This window comes from Parasteatoda tepidariorum, chromosome 5 (assembly GCF_043381705.1).
Source record: "Parasteatoda tepidariorum isolate YZ-2023 chromosome 5, CAS_Ptep_4.0, whole genome shotgun sequence".
In the NCBI taxonomy this organism is placed as follows: Eukaryota; Metazoa; Arthropoda; class Arachnida; order Araneae; family Theridiidae; genus Parasteatoda; species Parasteatoda tepidariorum.
Genome location: NC_092208.1, coordinates 29,455,770 through 29,478,214, shown reverse-complemented (window position 1 = coordinate 29,478,214; position 22,445 = coordinate 29,455,770). Strand labels below are relative to the sequence as shown.

The 22,445-nt window shown below is 30.9% G+C and overlaps 1 protein-coding gene across 3 annotated transcripts in view; it reads left to right on the top strand.

The window, feature by feature from the left end:
* Positions 1 to 21,019, top strand: part of LOC107443646 (uncharacterized) — a 44,283-nt gene extending 23,264 nt beyond the window's left edge. Inside the window, exons 1-3 of one of the 3 annotated variants that reach the window (XM_071180880.1) lie at positions 9,057 to 9,328; positions 14,751 to 15,337; positions 20,856 to 21,010. In XM_071180880.1, the coding sequence (XP_071036981.1) occupies positions 9,128 to 9,328; positions 14,751 to 15,337; positions 20,856 to 20,958 (891 nt within the window). In that variant the 5' untranslated portion in view covers positions 9,057 to 9,127 and the 3' untranslated portion in view covers positions 20,959 to 21,010. Of the gene's footprint in view, positions 1 to 9,056; positions 9,329 to 14,750; positions 15,338 to 20,855 lie in introns of those variants that run through there. The other 2 variants (XM_071180881.1, XM_016057590.3) reach the window with 2 other exon arrangements.
* Positions 21,020 to 22,445: the final 1,426 nt, after the last annotated feature.

Below are 22,445 nucleotides of genomic sequence, written 5' to 3'. Positions count from 1 at the left end.
TAAGGCACTCCAGGGATCTTTTACATGCCGCATAATCATACGACATGGCCGCTGAGGATTTTCTGCATCCCGAAAATCCGCGATGTCTGGGCCGGAGATAGAACCCGCAAACTTGGGCTCAGAAGGCCGACGACAAACCAACTGCGCCACCCAGCCACATATTTTCCAATAGTATATCCATATATTTCTGTAATGTATTTTTTTATTCTTCTGAATCTACAGTGTGAAAGCAAATGAACCACTCTGGATAACTTTTGATCTATTAATCTAGTTTTCGCCTACGAGGACTCATTCTGTATCGTTCAAGGAGATACTTTCAAATATGCTAATTAGTTACAGCTGGCGACATCACGACATGAAACCAGACGCGAAAGTGTTTTTTTTTCTGAAGAAACATACCTCTTTTTCAGGGATTTGGGTTTTTTACCCTCAAAATGTAAAACTTTTGGAAGAGAGAATTTTAGAAATATCTAATAATTTAAAATTCGTATTCTCCGAAACTTTTTAACCGATTTCACTGAAATTCAGTATTTTGCCATATAAAGTTATATTCTTGAAAATTTTTCAAAAATTGTATACCTTGTATTTAATTTTTTTCACTTTTTTTTAAAAATTAAGCAGTGAATATTTATTAATTAGATAATTTTTGTATATATTTGGATAAATGAATTTATTTAACTATGTGTAAAAAGTCATCGGTTAAGTTCTCGAACTATAGAGAAGTACAAAAGAAAAATACATTCAAGGTTCCGAATTATGGACCGCTCTCCTGACTAAACAATTGGGTTCAAATGTACTAAACTAATAATAAAAGTTTGAATCCTTGGTCGTGAAATTTCAATCATTAGATTAAAAGCTATTCGGAGTGTTTCGTTTTTTCTTTTCGCGCGCTATTCAGTGTTTCTACTTTTTTGTTGTTTATAACAGCTAATCAACTATAATTATAACAGAATTAAAATATTCAAAAATATGTTGTTTTTCTTTAAAGTGAGCATGTTTAAAATTATTAAGCACTATTTCGAAACAAAATATAACTAAAAATTGAATTGTTTCTTTGAATTAGTTGATAAATGTTTTTAACCAAGTTTAGTATTTTTAAATTAAAATTATATATTTCAGAAACGAAAGTGATGCATAATTAAAACAGTGGAACGCAAATGACGTGCTAAAATTTGAAATTAATTAAATTAATTTGTACTAATTAGTTTGCAATAAATAAAATTAGTCTTGCGATACAAAAAAATCATGTGAATCGAACTAAATGAATCTGAAAGAAAAAACAAAAAAAATATATATTTAAGCAGTGTTTTAAATTTATTAATATGACTGACATCTCTTATCGATAGCTTTGTCCCGTTAACTATTTTATAATCCCATAAATACTAATAAAATGAAATATAAGTATAGTTCACACACATCTATAAGAGCTGTAAGCTAAAATATAAGTATATTAAATATATTTCTACGCCATATGGTGTTGTCATTGGGCCACAAATCAAATTGAAAAATGAATCCATCGCAGAGTTGAAAGCCCAAGCAAGAATGCGCTATCATGTACCTCTATTTGGATCATTTCTCACTTTCTTGCATCACCTATTTTATTTCCGCTTTTTTCCCAAATATCCTACAAACCTACTGAAATATCTTGCTTAAAAGTATTTCAGATATATTTTATTTTATTCAATTTTTCTTTTAGAAATATCGAACAAAAGATTTTAGTTGATTGAGAAGCGTATAGAAAACAACCTTGTTCGAATAAAAATATTTCTTATTTTCTTCGAAATGATAACTTCTCGTATCATTATTTAGAAGTAAATGGAAATCTTTTAAAAATACGATTTCGAATACAATAAATCTCTGGTGAACTGTCATTATAATTTTTGTAAAGCTGAATCGTGCGTGTTTTAAATTAATGGCCGAAGGCGGCTTTACAATTTCAGTACTGAAGTATGATTGCGATAGATCTGGAGGAATCGGCTAAAAAATATTATTTTCGGTTATTAAAGTATGTACCTGAATTGATTTGCTCTGAAAATATTTCGTAAGAAAATTTATTAACTAATATGCGATTGATTATGAGAAGAAATATTTGTAATAAATAAAATTGAAGGAAAAAAAGCGAAGTAAGCAGAAAGTTTTCGTAGAAAGCAGCCACGTTTTTCTTTTAAATACTATAAAAAAGTACTCTCGTCAGCACAAAGGCTAAAAACTAGAAAAATGCAATATAAAATACAAGTATTCTTCCCAAACCTGTTTTTTTATAATTTTTATAAAACTTGTCATAAAATGTATTTGCGACATAAAACTATTTATTGTGCTTATTAGGCTTTATTTAGCTATCAAAACAAAAGCTCTCTGGTAAACTTGACTAGTTTTATCGAAAAAATTATATCGTAAACGTATTTTTAATGATACCGTAGAATAAAATTTTTTTATAGAGTAGTTCTTTAAAATATAAAAAAAATAGATCATTCTATTGAAAACTAAAGGGTATTGAATCATAAGAGTATTGTATTGTAGAAGAAATTCTTCCCATTCTTGCCCTTGACTTAAAATTTAACAATTAACAGATTGGTTTGATTGAACTGATTCAATGATATTTCATGAAAATATCTATTAATTCGCAATGAAAATTTTTACCTTCTCAACACATGTATAATTTAAGTATTTATTATTTCTTATCCCAGCAACTGTGAATAAATTTTGATGTCATTTGATTTTTTGTACACCTTTAACTTTTCACTGACTCAGTGAATGTTAAAAAAAAAGTTCTGACCATTTTTTTTCGGTTACTTTCAAAGTTAAAAAAAGGAATGCAAAGTGCAAAAATCAAATCAAAAATAAATGAACATGTTAAAAAATGCAAAGAAGGAGGGAAAAATGTTAAAAAAATGTTATAAAAATGTAAAAATGTTTAAATATGTGAAATATTTTGTTTTACTCTATTTCATAACTGCGTGAGGTTTTCACAGTCATTCATAATTGTTCGTTTCTTTCTATATAAGTCGTATTAAATGCTGTTTGTGAAAATTACGTAAAGTTCACAGTAGAATATCTGAAAATGTACCTCATGGTATTGAAAGTATTCATATATGAATACTTCTCTTATAAGAAATATGCAAATGAAACCAGCTTTACATCTACAAAGCTAGCTGTTAATATAAGGGAAAAAAGTAAGAGGGATTCTCGGGAAGGAAGGGAAAAGGGTTATTTCTAGGAGGGAAAGTTGTCTTTTCGTGGAAAAAATGCTGTTTCCCGGGCTTTGAATGGGGATAATCAGTCTCTTTTGAGGTATTTTTGCCTTGATATATACTTTTGAAAGATTGCTTTCTTCTCAAACTTATGTTGTTTTTTGTGGAATTGTGCATCTAAGTTTATGTCTCTGATGTATGGATTTGAAATATTAAACAAGGGGATTCTTCACACATACTGCAAGGATGTGATTCTTCATTTTTCAGTTCATTAATCGTATTTTATACTGGGATTTTATGGAAACAAGAAAATAACACATTATACACGAATGCACGATATGACAAATATTTTATGAGATTTTAAAATAGATAACGTGCAATTATATTAGTCATATACGTAAAAAACAATCACGTTTATTTCAAAGAAAAAAAGATTAAATCTCTTTCCGCAAGACAAGAGTTTAAATTTGCATAAAGGACAATGATGTTATGCTTCTTTGTTTAAACAAATTTCAAGAATGCAATATACGAGGGTTGCTATTTATATTTCTGGCCTAATAATGAAAAAACAAATATGTAGATCGAAAATGGTTTTATAGTTTTTCAAAATATTCTCCATGATGATCAATACACTTTTGCATGCGTTTGAACCAATTTTTAAGGCACTTTTTCCAGTCTGATTGAGGTAACACCAAAACATGCGTTTTGAATGCATCAACCGCTTCTTCGGGGGTTGAAGATCGTTGTCCACGTAATTTATTTTTGATGTGTGGGAATAAGAGGAAGTTATTGGGTGCCAAATCAGGGCTGTATGGCGGATAACCCATCAGTTCGATCTTTCGCTCCGTCAGAAATGCCTTTGTTTGAGTCGAAGTGTGAGAGCTCGCATTGTCATGATGAAGAATGATTCGCCTGTTCTTCTGCTTTTTTCGAATTTCTCCGATGACTTCTGGCAAACAAATGGTCGTGTACCATTCAGAATTGACCGTCCTGCGTTGCTCTAACGCCACTGTTGCCACATGACCGTTAATGCCGAAGAAACAGGCAATCATTTGTTTCGATGTGCTTCTTCCTCGAACAACTTTTGTTGGTTTTGCCTCGTCTTGGAAGACCCATACAGTTGATTGCTGTTTTGTTTCCTGCTCATATGCTTAGATCCATGATTCTTCACCTGTGTAGATGTCATACACAGCCTTTGATATACCTTGAACGTATTTTTCCAACATTTCCTTGCACCAATCAACACGAGTCTTTTTTTGAGCGTTTGTCAGATTACGCGGGATACAACGCGAACATATTTTTTTTACGCTCAAATGTTCATGCAATATTTTATTGATGCTAGTCATACTAATGTCCAAAGACGCCTCTTTCTCACGGTATGTCACATGACGATCTTGCTTTATCAGTTCACGCACAGCATCGATATTTTCTGGCACAACTACGGATTTTGGACGACCTGCACGGCATTCGTCCTGGAACGAACATCGACCACGATTAAATTCGTTATACCAATTTTTTACAGTGCTGTAGGATGGCGCTTTATCGCTGAATAAAGAATTAAGTTCATCGAAGCACTCTTGTCTTGAAAATCCACGTCAAAAGTTATGAAAAATAATGGCGCGAAAATGTTCACGATTCAATTCCATTTTTTGAAAGAGAAGAACTTTTCAATTTACTGTCAACAACACAAATGAAGTTATAATGGTAAATCGTCCGCTGAATTTATGTTTAAAAATATCAAACTTTCGATTAAAATCGTCTGCGGTCGCCTAGCAACACTTACTGTTGCCAAGGCCAGAAATATAAATAGCAACCCTCGTATTTGCAAAAACTTGACTAATAGTCTCTAAGTTTTTTAGAGCATCTAATACTATTTGATTAAAAATTTAAAGATTCGTGTAATAAGCATATTTCAAGAAAATTGATGCAAAAATAAAATAATTTTTAATTTAGCATCATTTTATAATCAAGATATAATTCTTAAGAAACGAAAAAATGGAGATTTATGACGCGTCGATATATTACTAGACTCTAATGCTATGAAATAGAAAAATTTTATAGTAGTAAATTTCCTTTAAGTTTCTTTTAAAGCATCGAATTTCTGCCATGCACTAAAAAGTAAAATCTGGTGAAATTGTCGTATTGTATTTTAATAGCATTTCTGGTAAAAATATAAAAACATATGCTATGTAATAAAAACTGAAATACACGATATTTAAACCATTCTTTTTATATTTTTCAGTTCATATGGTAACGGCTTAGAGGAAATTAATATTTTTAAACCTTTATCTCTTATTACCCCATATTTAATTTAAAAAAATATAAAACTGAAAATCAAATTCGAAAAAATAAGCACATTTTGCCACTTTGTCAAATTTTATCACATATTATAAAGCCATATTTTATTGTTCATTTTACAAAAATCATTATGAAAGCGCTTCGACAAAAATTACCGTAATTTTTTTCTTCTCATAGGGGTGGTAGCTAAGAGGTTTTGGTTTACTTTTTTACTTTTACACTTACATGCTTCCTTACATTTTACATACATACTTCTTTTCTCATTTTGTAGCTACATTTTTGTTAATTGTAGGACACCCAGTTGTACTTTTTTAAAACAAAGTAAAAGAAAAAAAATTTCAATTATCGAAGATATATGTCATTTCTTATATATGTCATATTAAATATATTTGATTTTATAACCATCGTTGGACATCTGACCTAATTATAGGTTTACGACTACTAATGTTCAACTCCGTAGCCTTGTAATATTGAACCCAATCCAGAAGACAAGGAAACTGCTGGATCAAGTATTGGGAGAAATTTGCCTTCATGGAGGACTTTTTGACGGAGCTAACCCGCATTTGCGTTACATGGAGAGGAAGACCACGAGAACCTCTCACGGTTAGCCTCCCGACGAGGGGATCATTGATCTGTCTACCACTGAAGATATTTCACGTCAGCACTGTGGTTGGTGCAAGCCGGATGCGGAATTCAAATCGACTGGGATTCGAACCCGGTTCGCCTCATTGGAAGGCGAATAAAGCTCTATCCCCTGAGCCATCGCGACTCATATATTAAACATATGTCATTTTTTTTCATTATTCACTTCCCTTTAATTTTAGTGTACATCTTAGTAACTGTACGTGTCTAAGTCTTATATGGTATGCGCAGCAAGACAAAATATGGTGTAATATTGAGCATATAAATTTGTGGCTGCAGCGAAAACATTTTTAAATAGAGAAAAACTCTTACATATGTAATTTGAATCATAAAGTGCAATATAGAAAGATAAATAATGTTAAAAATTTTGATTATGCCAGAATAATTTTTTTTCAATAATAAATATTAAGAATTTTTAAGCAGATCAGGAAATACTTTGTTCAGCAATATTTTACTATATTTCAAAATGAATAATAAAGGCTGTCTCTCCATGTAACATATGCTTAAAATAAATTATGAATCATCAGTGCTGAGATTCAAACACATGTTTGTGCGTTTTCCCAATTTAGTTCATTAAGATTAATTAATGCATCTCAGAAAAAGCTTATGAGAAACAAACTTAAGTTTTTAACTTTGGATATGTTCTTGAGAAGTTACAATTCATCATTTTATCTTCGAAAATTATGGATTCTAAATTTTACCGTAGAATTTTTCTTTCTTTCTTTTTTTTTTGCATTTATAGAAAAACGTGATCTTGCTTTATTTTGGTATGGAGTTTTCTAACTAAATCTTAAAGCTACAGAATTTTTAAAACAAAATTTCCAGGTTATTTTTTGTCGAAATGTATAAGTTTAAATACGTTATATATACAATAAGGGGTAGCGTAAGAGCTATGATAAACTTCTGGGGGAGTTAGAGCATGTGATCAGGATTAAGATTACATAATAGCCTATGCCCGAAAACGTCATCGCGAGCGGCTAGAACGCTTCCCTATTATGACTTGCTCCGAATCACACAAAGAAACAGTTAATAATAGGGAAGTGCCCCTAACTGCGTATGGTGATGTTATCGGGCATGGGTTTCAAATCAATTTTAAATTTGATGCAATGCTGAAACTCTCCTTGAAGCTTGTCGCAACATTTACGAGAGCCCTATAATATATAACGTTTTTAAACTTGTACATTTTGACAAAAAATAGACTAAAATGTCATTTAATAAAAAAAAAACTGTAGTTTGGAGTGAGAAACCGATTCCAGATTTGTAATCAGCAATAGGAAAGTATCTAAGATAATTTCAAAACTCTCATGCAACCGAAACATACTGCTTTCGAGTGATATCATTTAATCTTTCAATGTTATATTTTTGTTTCAGCTTATTCTTTATTGGCAAATTAATTTTAAAGCAAAACCACATATCCTCTGCAGATTGACAGTGATCAATACAAAAATACTTGCAAGATGTGGTTATTTACTTCCAGGTTTGATAGTATAACACCTGAAAATCATGTGCGAATTACATATCAATTTATTAAATTTGCAAATTAACTGCAATTAGATTTGAATTTTTTTTGGAACAGATTTTAAAGCCTTCCTTCAGAATGCTTCTTAATTATGACGTTTGTAATGTCCTCAAAATCCTTAAACCATATTCCTATCAGGAAAGTTAGTTAATTGAAGATGTTGATGATGTTCTTCCAATTATTCACTACTCCACTTCATAATGACGAAGGCAAAGTGTTACATTTTAAACACCATAAACTGCTTTAATGAAGATTAATATATGGTAAATAATAATTTCTTTTATCTTCGTAGTCATGGAGCTGTATAAGAAAAAAACCAATCATCATTTTTAATCTAAATTTGTGTTACTATTAATTAACTTCAGTAATGGCCAGGATAGTGTAATTGCAGGGGAAAGTTCCATATGACACTTTCGAGCATGAATAAATAAAAAAATGCTAGTGAAATGTATACGTTAGAGTAGTTTTCGCCTAGTAACGTTCAAGAATCTATGTATTGGTTATTAGTCGCTTTAATTTATTGCCAAGACTCTTTTCTAAGCTGTACACATTCAGATGTACTTTCGGAAAAGAAAGCTTGGGAAATAATAAAAAAGTTTTTTTTGAAAAAAAAATCAAAACATTTAGTAATTATGTAACGGTGTTTTAGTTCCATGGTATAATGTTCAGGAAAGATATAGAGAGAATCTCAAAAAAATAGATTTTATTCCACACTCAATTTAAGATTTTGGTATTAAAGGGTTATCGATTACATAAGTCATTTTTATTTATTATTTAGAAAAAATATTAAATCAGATTATTATTTTGTTTTTTATTGTTATGAAATATGCATATTTCATATCAGGATAATTTCCTTAGATAATTTTCTAGTTTCGGAATTTATAACGTCTAAATGATATTTCTCCGAAAAGTATGACGAAAAATTCAGCCATAAATCTTTAAAATCTCCTAAACCAAAAAGTAAATAAAAAATAAAATAAAATAAAAAAAATAAAATACTAAAGTAAAATTTTAAGAAAACTCTAAGTTGAAAACAAAGAAAAATATTCCAAAACTGTACTTAACTCGTTTTCGATACTTTTTTTAATTCAACCATACGCGCATATTACGCTATGTAGTAGAAATTTCAAAATACATGGAATTGAAGTGCAATTTACACAACATTTTCAATTCAGTCTTGGGAATTAATAGCCGCTCTATGTAATTATCTATCAATAACTAGCCAGCTATATAGAGCAGCGTGTTTGTCTTTCAAATGTATTTGCTAATTAATTAAGCAATTAATAACTCAACAAGGCAACGTACATGATTGGCCGAAATATTTCATTGTTAAATTATTTCCTTTACAACAATATACCAGTAGATTGAAAAACCTATTGTTGAAAATCGTCATACAGTTTTAATTTAGTAAAATGTAAAGTATATAAATTCTTCTTTTCGGTTTGATAAAGTTTAAGACTCAAAATTTAAAAAAATTATGGAGATACTTTTTGATTTACTCTATGGTTTTCATAGAACTTTCGGAACTTTTCTTCCCTACCCTTGGGTATTCGTAAAATTTAAACAAAATTTAGAGCTTACTATTATTGTGAATTATTTTTCTTACTATCTCACCTATATCCTATTCATGACATTCTTCGTTTCTGCAATTATAAGAAAAATAACCAATACCTATAAAGTAAGTCACTTTTTATTTTTTCTCACTGTTACTTTGTTTTATTTTTTCCTTAACAGATATTTTTAGTATAGTACAAAAAGTTATCAATTAAATATCAAGAGTAAACAGAGAATTTATTACGATTAAAGTATGTAATTTATCGAAAGACCAATTTATATAAATGCTTATTATATGACTCAGTAAATAGCTCATTCTTATTTCCTTCAAGTTTAAGACTAATAATATTTTAAAGGTTTTGAATCTATAGGATGTTCAGAATCAACTAGGATAATGTTTTAAACAAAATATTTCATTGGAACAAATTACGATTTTATATCGAAATGCTATGCATCCACTACATAGAATTATATTTATCCACTAAATAATATGAGTTCTTTGGAAAGCATGCGTTGAAATTCTAGCATGATTTCAGCTATCTTCTGCAAAAATTCCTTTGCAACTATTTCTCAAAATAGAAATATTTAACGGATGTAAACATCAATATTCAAAAGGATTTCTTTCCCTTTAAAACCATTTAAATGGCAAAAGTTTACGCTTCATGAAACTGGTATTTCATAAATGTGCAAAGAAATCACTGGCTAAGTATCAATATGTGAGCTGCTTCCCATGAAATAAAATTTGCGACACTTTGGCGTCACATAACAATGAGAAAAAAATTATAGTCAAAACTACCGGAAAATGGTAAAATTTACCGTGTTGTTGATTCTCCGCGATGGCTCAGGGGATGGAGTTGTCGCCGTCCAATGAGGCGAACCGGGTTCGAATCCCAGTCGATATGAATTCCGCATCCGGCTTGCACCGACCGCAGTGCTGACATGGAATATCCTCAGTGGTAGACAGATCATGGGTTAGAGTCCCCTTGCTGCAAAGCTAACCGTGGGAGGTTCTCGTGGTCTTCCTCTCCATGTAACGCAAATGCGGGTTAGTTCCATCAAAAAGTCCTCCACGAAGGCAAAATTTCTCCCAATTCTCGATCCAGGAGTTCCCTTGTCTTCTGGATTGGGTTCAAAATTACAAGGCTACGGAGTTGAACATTAGTAGTCGTAAACCCATAAAATTGAGTCAGCTGTTCAATGACGGTTTTAAATTGAAATAATATACCTCTCTAAGAACTGCGGTGGCTTAAGGGATAGAGCGTTCATCTTCTAATAAGGAGAACCAGGTTTGAATCCCAGTGCTGACTGGTATATATGAATCCTGTACCCGACTTGCACAGGCCACAGTGCTGACGTAAAATATCCTCAGTGGTAGACGGATCATGGGTTAAAGTTCCCTTTCCGTCAGACTAACCGTGGATACATGTTACATTGTATGCTAATAAGAACTATAATTGTAGAAAAAAAACTTAATTTTCGGTACCCAGAATTATAATTTTTTTAAATATTACTATTAATTATGGCAATTTTACCAAATTTTTTTCTCCGTGTGTTTAGACCAAAAATATTATTCTTTATAATTTGTAAATTTGTTTCAGATTACAATATTTTCCATACTGATTAAACAAATTTCTAAGCATAGTTTTATAAGCATTAAAAGTATTGTATTAATTGCGTTAGAGTTATTAATCGTTATTTTACGAAAAAAATGAAGAAAAATATTTTAAGTAAATTTATGGCAAAACAATTCAACTTTCAAAAATTCCTCGTTTAATCAGTTTACTGCAGATTTCTCCCTTTTTAGATATTTAACTTATAAAAATACGACATTTTGCGAAGTTTAAAAATCCTAATCCTATCAACGTTGCGTTTAAAGTACTTTTAAAAGTTTGCATTACAACATGATAACTTTGTTTTTAAAACATTACAACAAGGTGTTTTTATAAAAGTGACTAATTCTCAAAGCAGAATCTATAAATACTTTAATACTTTTCCCAGCAACTTTAACTAGCTTTCCGAAATTATTGTTAAACAACAATTATTGAAAAATTAACTTTATTGTTTAATATATACGTAACAATATCTACTAAATCGCACGTAACAATGCAGTAAAGGAGTTCTACAGTTTTTTAGGTATGGAATAGTTTAATGCCTATCAATAAAATAGTAAACATTGCAAGCAACGATAAATTTTTAACTTCTGTGAATTAAAAGAAATAAAAGCTTTTGCGTAATTATGAATTTATATTTAAAAATGTTGTTTGAATTATACAAAGTTTTATTTGAAATTGATCTGCCTTCTCCATGGATGCTAGTGATAATAAAAAAAAATTTAGAATTGAGTGTATTTCTTAACTGGTTAAGTTATTTTATCTGCTATGTGTTATTTACAACTTGGTTTATCTCGATTTTTATAAGAAAAGTAAAAGATGCTTTTAACTATAACATCAGTTTCTATAGTGTATTCTGGATAGTGGTACGTACTTCTTTTTTCTTTCTTTTTTTTCTTTCTTTCATTTCTCTCTCTTATTTTTTTAATTTTTTATTTTATTTTTCGTGCTTATATTTTTCTCTTAGATTTGTTATAATTTGTAGAAAAAAAAACAGCTTACAGATTTATTGACATCTCCTATGAAACCAATTTCAAATAAAGAAACAATCAGAAATGGAAATGTTAGTTTTAAATAAATATTATATTTGTAAAAATTTGACTTATTTGTATTACCACTCTATCTTTCGTATGCTGGTTTTGTCTAAAATACCATTTTTTGAATTTAAAATAATACTGAGTAATTTCCTCCTTTTAAAACCTTTTGAATTTTCTTTCAACTCAAACTGAACAAAGGAAAAATTTACCTTGGTTATTACATTGATAATTGTGAATTTCTTGTCATTTTTCTCAACACTAAATTCTTAGTTATTTTCTTCATTTCGAATGCAATATCTCAAAATATTTTAGTTGAAATTATTTGATAATTTTGCATGAATGTTTTTATGCATATATCTAGTTGAGTTAAGCCTTACTAAATATTTTACAGCTAGAATAAAATTGACTAGTTGTATTTTTCCTTTAATTTGCCTAGTCAATTTCGATATACGGAGTAAAACATCTCAACATTAACAATGTGTCTAATTCTTAGTTTATTCTCGAAGTTGAGTATTTATGAGTATTATAAGACAAAAATAATGAAAAAATTCTAAATTTCAACAAAGCTATATAATTTTTTTTAACAAAGTTCAATTTTAGACTTTTTTTTATCATTTTCCCCCATATATTTTCTAAGTATTTTTTTCATATTTTTAATTGTATTCATACCCTGTTTTATTGCATAAATCTGAACTAAATTAAAAATTTCGTAATTTTGCCTTCGAAGGGTTCTGTAACTTGAATGTTAATCACACTCTGAAAAATATATTTTTTAATAAATATTTTATGAATTTTTATAAATTTTTGCGAGAGATGAAAACAAATCAGTATAACGTTTGTATCAAATTCCTTTCTAAAAGATGTTACAACGAGACAAAAGACGCTGTAGTCACTTAATGTACCATATTTTCTAGTAAATTTCCATGGTTGTAAATGTTTAGAATAATTTTAGAAGGGCCATTTCAAAGAACTTTCTATTTTGATGTTTAATGATTTTAAGTACTTTTATATTCTAAAAAAATTCTAAATAGCATTTTAAAATGAAGAAGTTAGCTTATAAATGTGTAATATATAGAATTTAGTATTTTTAAAATAATTCCTGTGATACAGCTAAATTTCAGCACAACCTTTTAATCATCTTATTCAACAGCTATTGAAAACCTGTTAGTTGAAAAAAATTATATAAATTTATACTGTAAATTTGACTTCAGTGTAAGTTCTATCAATTAACTTTTTTTTATTTGAACACTAGTGGACATCGGTAACCATAGAGAACATAAGTTAATATTTTATTTTTATAATTATGATTAAAATCAAAAATTTTATGGCAACGAAGCGCTCCTTACGCAGCTAAAATTTTTATAAGAAATAGATTAAATACCTTTTTTAGAATTTTTTTTTAAATGCTTTTCTATTCCTCTGAAAATGGCCCAGATACGCTTTTAATAGCAATTGATTAATCTCTAAATTTAATACTCTTAATCTGCTGGTAATTTTTATTGGAGGCACCTTATCTTGAACAGTAATGAGAGTACTTCCAAATAATATTACACTGCATAAAATAATTGATCAAATTGCGATAAAAGCTACCGGCACTCGAGTTGTCGGAATTCTTTACCTTTTGAATCCGAACGTCTTACGAAACAAAAAAGGAGCTGATATTCTGTACATTTCACAGCAGAAACTACCCTAAAAGCACTGAATTGTTCTATGAGAAAATTGTAGAATTATATTTCAAGAATGATGCATTCAAAGTGTTGTTACATTATTCAGTATTTTTATGCGGAATTTTTTACAGTGTATTGACAATTATAACACACAAAAGTTTTGGAGTCATTCAATTTGTCAACTTTGTTTTATGAATAGGATTAGTATAGTAGAATAAATTATTCGTTACTCTGGTTATGAAAGTGAGTTAAGTTAAATTGCGTGATAAATCTATATTTGAGGAGGAATTTCTTCAATGATATCAAAATCTACTAACCTTTATTGGCATAGGAAGTCACTTTTGGCTACTACGGTTCTGCAACAGGCCATGAGACTCTAACCCTAATGACTCAAACGAATGGTATGTCTACGACTGGGGGTATCTTAGGACCAAAATATAGTCAATACAGACTATATTTATGATACTAACTGACCGGTCTTCATTTAAGTTCTAACTTTGGTTTAGTTTAAAGTGCACATTTCCTTGTTTGAGAGTTGGCTCTTTCGATATTGCAACGCGCTCAATTAACGGCTGCTGCAGGATTTAAGCAATGACTCAATTTTTTATCAAAATTTTAAATGTGATGTTAATCAAATTAATAGTTAAATTTTAGATTATAGTTTTTCACCAGAATTATAAGCCAGATTTATTTTGAAATTTATTGATTAATGGATTTGTATTGTGTAAGTTTTTAGTACATGTCGATTAGCTGTGCTTCTTTCAAAATGTGGTGAAATTCGTTAAGCTTCGTCATTAACGTTTTAGCAATACGTCACTTATGTGTCTGTAATACAAAAAGCTGTAGAGTGTTAAACAGTGAATAACATGACAAGCAGAACAATGAGCACGAATTCTCTTTGTTAAAATTTCGATCTTTTTTTTTTAAAAAAATCAATGCTGGTCTCTTCGTAACAAAATTGTACAGTGAATCTTAGTGTTTTAATAAACATGTTGCTTTTCAGAAAATAAACTTCTCTTTAAAAGATTCACCTTTTGTCCACAGTTGCTAACAGGATCATGGCAAATGGCAAGTTTGGATGAAACTACCTTCTTTATGCTTTAAAAAGTTATAGACCAATTTTTGCGTAGAAAATTTTGTCTGATACCCAGCTAACGGATGAGTAGCAAAATTGTTTTTTACAAAAACCTTTTAAAAATTTGATTAAACTAATAATCATTTTGATTTTCCAGATCCTCCTATGGCTTCTGATTTCTAAAGTTTTGTGGAGTACATTTCTAATCCTCATATATTTTTTCACTTGCTCGCCATTTTACCCAATCATCGCCCTCTCAATTGTTGCAACTTTGAACTTATTAAGCATACATCATTTCAGATCTCAAAAATCATATATGACACTATTTCTGCCAAAGACCACATTTGACTTCAATAATATAAAAATGCTTTTCCCAAAAGAATTAGTGACTTATTTACGAGCTGTATTACATCATAGATTAGACACGGAAACTAGTAGAACACCATCTGATAGTGAACCAAGCTTACATAGATCATCAGAAGATGATTATGGGAGTACTGAAGTATTGCGATCAGACCAGCAGCAGCATGATACAAGTATAAGCCATGGAGTCTATGATTTGGATATATCAGAGGTTATTCCGTTAGAGGATAGCAGGGAAAGTACACCTGAGAGTGTGCCAGATGAAATAAGTGGTTTTGAACCAGTCGAGGAAATCGGAGTGCAACTTGAATCCACCAGGCAACGTGAATCGCAGTTTGAAACTGAAGAAAGAGATGAAAGAAGAGAAGGAACTGGGTTAAGGTAAGCCAAAGAAATGTTGCATGCTTAGCTTCTTTAAGCTAAGTACATATATATCAAAATTAATATGAACCCTTTGACGCAGAATTTTTATTAAACATACTTTTCATACTTTTTTCCTTATTTTGTATTAACTTAGGTCAAAATAAGTGGAAAGTATTGTATTTAACACATTAATAATGTATGGTTAGGAAATGCAGCATGGACACCAATGCTCTTAATGGTAAAATCCTCTATTTTCCTATCATTTATTTTATTACTTTTCAGACAATCAATGATACTATTATAGACAACATCCGGTATTATTCGCGAGAATCTGTTCTTTTAAAATAGCGCCTTTTTTAAAATAAGTGTTTATCCTCTAGTTTTTATCATTCAGAAGACCAAAACTTATGTTTCATGTATTCAGTTTTAAATATTTAATAAACAATTTTGACTCTGCTATAGAAAGAACCTGGGAACTTAAGATAATTCGTGTTTCAATTGGAGTTCCTGTAATTTTTACATTAAAGTAAATTTTGAGAATTAAAATTTACTTTCGAAACGAAATTAGAGCAGTTCCAGCCGTAACGGAGATTCGAAACAAAGAGTGCTGCCCCTGAAGAGGACAATCTATATCCTGATTAACGAAGGAAAATTTCCCTTGTTGGAAAATCCTTGAGGAGTTCCCTTGTCTACAGGATCGGGTTCAAAATTACAAGGCTACAGAGTTGAACATTGGTAATCGTAACCCAAAATATTGAGTCTTCTGTTCAACGACGGTTATAAAATAAAATCTATGTCTTGGGCACCCTATCACGCAGCAGATCCTCAAAAACCTGCTCTTACATCACATTGGATGAGGAGAAAGCTACTACGCCATTCTATTGAGTCTTATCCAGACTTATTTCCCCCGTATAATTTATTGTAAAATGTTTAGCAGTACTGCACTTACAACATTGCATGATAATATTTGGCTGAAAAAGCTTGGAAACTTTTTAAAGTATTGCGAAATACTCGTATTTTTGGAATAATTAATAACAGCTGCATTCCAATAGAGAAATTTATAATTTAAAATGGTATATTTATCACTTGTTTATTTTGTTAAAAAAATATATATAAATCATCGAAATTAATTAAAATGAGACCTAACCCTTGTTGATCAACCTGGTGCTCCCTTGGTTGGTAACACAATCTTATTTAAGTTAGAAAAAAAAATTGTGATTCATAAATCCGGGCGACATGTCGAACATTGCTTAATTCTCAGCAACATCCTTCAGAAACACCTGGAACCAAGAAGAAAAATAAAGACACTCTCATTCCCGCAAGAAATCGATACCTTTTTCGGAATGATAACATTTCTTGAAGTTCAACTAAATTCATAAGCACATTCGCCAGATAGGAAATGTGCTTGAACTTCGAGAGATAAGAATCTTTAATCTAAAAGAAAGAAGAAGAAGATAGTTGCATCAGGCGTTCCTCCTGCCTCAAACATGATGGCCGCCAGCGCAGAAAGAACCTAGCCTCTCGAATGTCGTCTTTTAAGGGCTGTTCAGAGCTAAAGGAAATCAATTATTTGTGACATGTTATCCCCTGCGCTTGGCTACATCCTTAAATCCTCGAAAGTAAAACAGGTGATCTTTAAGATTTGGTCTTCTAAATTGCCCTAGGAAAGTTTCTTCGAAGCCGAGAAGAAAAATCAATGACGACTGAAGATTTGATCTATAATACCTAAGTGGATTTTGAGTGGCTTTAGTATTTGGGTCTTAATGATTTTTCCTGAAATAAAAGAGCAAATCAGTTAGCGATTTAAAAGAATGAGATGAAATGCACTTTTCTGTCTGTCAGTTGTTTAATTTTGATTTTTACAGTTCTGAGGGTAAACTATCGAAAAATTTCTGAAATCAGCTTATCATTATTCAATAACCTGACTTTAATTACTCTTAGTTATACTGCCACTTTAAGTCATGGAGAATTACTGTTGATTAGTTTGAGAGTACTTTAGTACCATGACTGTGATTATGCTCTTAAAGTAGCATATAGTTGAACTTATAATTGTTATTTTTCATAAAAAATCTGTATTTTAGGAAATATGTAACTGTTATTTTGTATAATTAGCTTGCACATACTATTTAACTTAGGTTAAATCAAACTAAAATAACTATGTATTTATATTTACCCCTCAAGAATCTTTTTATTTTCAAGAAAAAAGTCACGGAAGTGTCTATATTTTTTATTCAAGTATATTATTATACATAAAAAAGATATGGATTCGTTTTTGATTTTTGGAATTTTTTAGCTTGAAATTTTAAATTCTATGTGTTCTCCTTATTTTCAAGTAACTCCGACTCCATAATGCTCACAATATTAAAAAAAAATTTAAAAATAAAAATATTTCATGACAGAACACAAACCCTGTATATTCACAAAGATCATAAGTAGCTAAGCTAAGAGTACGAAATACATATCATACTGATTAGTGCTGGCTTCAAGTTTAAAATAATTATCTCCAGTTACATTGAAAATATTCCGGTGCAGCCATCTAGTGTGTAAAATAAGAAACAAAAATATTCCGGGCCACAAGATATGGATTGATTTAAACATTTTTGGTGTATTACTATGGAACGCTCTTGCCCGGAAATATAAAGGCCACGAAAAATACGAGACGGAAGATCACCTCATAATTTTGAAGGGTACGAGTGGGAAGATGTAAATTAATACAGCGGTTTTGTTATGTTACGTATTATTTTATTCATTTTTGAATTTTTATAGTTGACTTTAGTCTATAGTTAAATACAATATCTCGTGAAACAAATGACGATTTTTTTAAAAATAGATACTAGCTTTCCATGGATTGAGATCAATTCTTCAGTCCTTTGAAAAATGAAAAATGTTTTGTAAAACAACTATAATGATTCACGGCTAATTAACATTAGTTTTGAAATAAAAGTACTTTATTACAATCCATGTATGATTTCTAAATCAATGCACAACAGAATATATAATTTGTACTCGGAAAAAAATATTAAAGCAACTGTAGATTAAATTAATAAATAATTTATATTGGTTGTTATATCAATTAAATGTACATATGATGTAATAAAAATTATATTATTGGTATTAAATCACGTGTCCTAAAATATCGCTCACGTCAAAGTTATATATTACTTAATAACTGATTTTTTATTGAGTAACTGATGATTTTAATCTATGTTACATACACTAACAATATTGTCTATTCTTTGCAACAGTATGGCATCTATGCTACTTTGGAAATAACATATAGTCAGTCTATGGTAGGAATTTCCCCCTCCATTCGCCTGGTGCAGTGGCGATGACTATGGTTACAAAATTTATTTATTTCATGTTGGGGTAATGGGTCAACATCCAAGACGGGCTTTGGCTCGTGTTGGTGGGAGGAAGAAAATCAGGGAAGCGAAAAGCTCCCCTCTTTCAAATGTGATATTTCTTGTTTCCATGGATGATTTTATTTTGTTTTATTTCATAACCATCATTGAACAGTCTACCCAATTTTTTGGGCTTACGACTACTAACGTTCAACTCCGTAGCCTTGTAATCTTGAACCCAAACCAAAAGACAAGTGAACTCCTGGATCAAGTATTGAGAGAAATTTGCCTTCGTGGAGGACCGATTGAACTAACCCACATTTGCGTTGCGGGGAGAGGAAAACACGAAAACATTCCACATTTATCCTGACGGTAAGTGGACTCTAACCCATGATCCGTCTACCACTGAGGATATTTTACGTCAACACTGTGGTCGTTGCAAGCCGGATGTGGAATTCGTATCAACCTGCCTTCGCTGTTATTCGAACTCGGTTCACATCATTGGAAGGAGCACGCTCTATCCCAAGAGGCATCACAGCTCTCCATGGTTGGTTGACCATGTAAAGCTAACTGCAGATAGAGGTTAAAATTTAGAAGTTAAAAATTTAGAGGTCTGCCTAGAAGTTAAAATTTGCCGTTGGATGCCCGGGTGACTACTTCAGACTGATTTTTCCGCTTAAGCTTGAAGAAATGCGCGATCCAATATTATTATACCTGTAGTGTTTCAGTATAACGCGTTCTTTTCATATCACTTTCAACGAAACAAACAACAAAAGAATTCGGAAAGCACAGCAAGCTTACTAAAAAATAAAGTAAATAAATGAATAAAAATAAGAAACTGTGCTATTTCACACAAATATAGCCAAATAAGAGGTAAGACTCAAAACATGGCTAGCCTTGCACTTTTTATAATGCTGAGGTACTAATTTTGCTAAATTTGTTTTAGGCTTACGAACTCCCCCCGCCTCAAAGTCAGAGACCGTCTACTGCGATGAAAACAGGAATAGCTCACTTCAGGAAGAGTAGCTTCTCTTCACTCTAGGGCTAACACAATAGACCGGAGCAAAATACTCCTTTTTTCTCGCCGACACGAGCCAAAACTTGCCCTAAGCAAAATGACCCCATACTCCTACTTGAAATAGTTATACTTTTTTACTATAGTCACCACCATGGGTCCAGGCGAATGGTTAGGGGAGTTCTTACTATAGACAAACAATGCATTTAATCAACCATAAATAGCAGGAGGCAGCATTAGACTTTGTAGCAAAGGGAGTTTTTCCTGTACAGAAACTATATAGCACACTCATAAAAATATTCCGAAAGACAGTGGAAAAAGGTGATTAAAGGTGATTAATTAGGCTTATTTGAAATTTTTTTTTGAACGTCGCAAACACTATAAGTATCTCGTATTAAGAAGGTTTCCTCAGTAGATTCCTTTTATCATTACATATTCTTGAAAAAAGCACATAAAATCTGACTGTTATCTTTTTCAGAATTTACTTCGAACATTCGTTTTTTGTTTTTTGTAGCATGTCATTAATTAATTCAGTGTAGCCTCAAATATATCTTTAGCCACAATATACTTAGCTTAAGTTACTAATTATTGACCAATACTTTACCAAGAATTGACCATTTCTGAGACAATGGGTTCTCCATAAAATATTCGATACATTCCAGGTTAATATTGTTTCCAAATCCTTTGAATACTTACAGACCAGAAGGGAAAGAATAATGGAGCAATAACTGTCATAGTTTATTCTTTTAATTAGTAGGATAGGGAAAACTTTTCACCAAGGATAAAGATGTATCCGATGTATTAGAAACTGTTGTTCTCCCATCAAATATATATACTTTTACCTTGTAAAACTATACTTTTAACTTGATTAAAACTTTGTACAAAAGATAATCATTTTTGAAGTACTGCGAACATATTTTAATAACCTACGTTCTAAATTTAAGATAATATAGAATTCAGATACAAGCTACTTCAGATTTGTACAAAACATTGTCATTTTTGAAGTACTGCGAGTATATTTTAATAACCTACGTTCTAAATTTAAGATAATCTAGAATTCAGATACAAGTTACTTCAGTCTTAACCTTTTTTGATTCGATGAGTTTTAAGTACTTGATATGGCAACTTCTAATTATATGTTAAGTCAAATTTCATTGCTCTTATATCTTTATTATTTCAGGTATGAAATTCGTAGACTTTTCCCTCAAAGCTTCCTTTTATTGAGAGAAAATCGAGAGACAAGATCTGGAACTGTATACGGACCACCAATGCTGGAGGAATAAAAGGTTGAATTTTTATGGTTGGAGAGTGATTCACAAATAAATAAAAACTACTTATTTAGGCTGAATTTAATTGACATCATCTTTATGAATTTTGATTATAAAATATCACATCTACGTTCCTGAATTTCAATTAGTTAAACTAAATTTAAAAAATAACTTTATTTGAAGTGTTTGATGAAAGAAAACATAGTTTCACTATACCTATTTACTCTCTTGATATAAATTATAAGTCATCAATAATTTTTTCTGGTAGTAAAAAAAATATACTGGAAATTTTTTTTTAAAAATTTAACAACTGGGACTGGAAAAATGCTAAAAGAATTGAAACACTTTATCAGCGTAGACATAGCCCCATAGTATATAAGTTAAAATGATTCTAGCACTTTTTCGATCAAACTCTACTATTATACAAATCTGACACCTGTTCTGTGTAGGGGTCTGGTAACTGGCCTTGCATCAGAAAGGTTCTGGGTGTGAATCCCAGGCAAGGCATGGATGTTCGTTCATTCTCTTTACTATCTGTCCTTACCGTAGGAGCAACGTTGAACCACCTAATATGGAGCCCCTGAAAAAATAGCCAAAAATCAAATCCGGAGTATGACGAAAGGTCATACTCCGAATGAGAATTGGAAAAAAAATACAAATCCACATGTTAAAATTTTGCACGGCGTATAAGGATAAACGTTCATCTGTCGTCCTAGTAAATTATTTTAACAATTTGCCTTTGAAGTGTTCTCATTTGTCAATCTATATCTTTCGATGTCTCCAAACTAGTTAGTGTAAGTCAGGAAAACAGTGGTGCTTAATATTATTAAGATTTATTTGTGACCTCTATACAATAGTTGAAAGGATTATAAAAAATATAAAAAATATAAAAAACATCTATGAAACTATTTTTCAAAACTTATGTGATGACATTTCGATGATTGATGGTCCGAAACTACTTAATTTTTGTTGCCTTTTACTTTTATTCTAACTCCTAATGGCATTCACCACAACATTCATGTGTTCTTTAAAAGACTCAAAACTTTTCAGACATTTTATTATGCGTCAAACGTTTGCAGAAATAAATACGTACACATCGTTATTAATTACTTTAAAGTCATAAATGCCACATTAGTAAAACTATTTCAAAAAGGCACCTTCTTCGAGCTTTTTTATCATTTAATAAACATGCAAAGGTTACGTTGTATACACTGGTTATCATAAATTAAGGAAAAATCACAAAAATAGCGATAACTCTTTCAAAAGTAAGCCAAACCGTGCAAAATTTGCATATGTTGTCCACTAAGAGTAGCTGAGTAAAATTGCAATATGCAAATTAGTGGCGCTGCACTCGGCTTACGTCATCTGCCTGGAGCATAAAAGTCCAAGTTTGAGAGAAAGCACACAAATTTTACTGTGATTGCGACATTGAAAATCTGAGATAGCCAATTCGTAATAATGACCTCTAGGCATCATTTGCCTGAAGAACTACGATGGAGAGC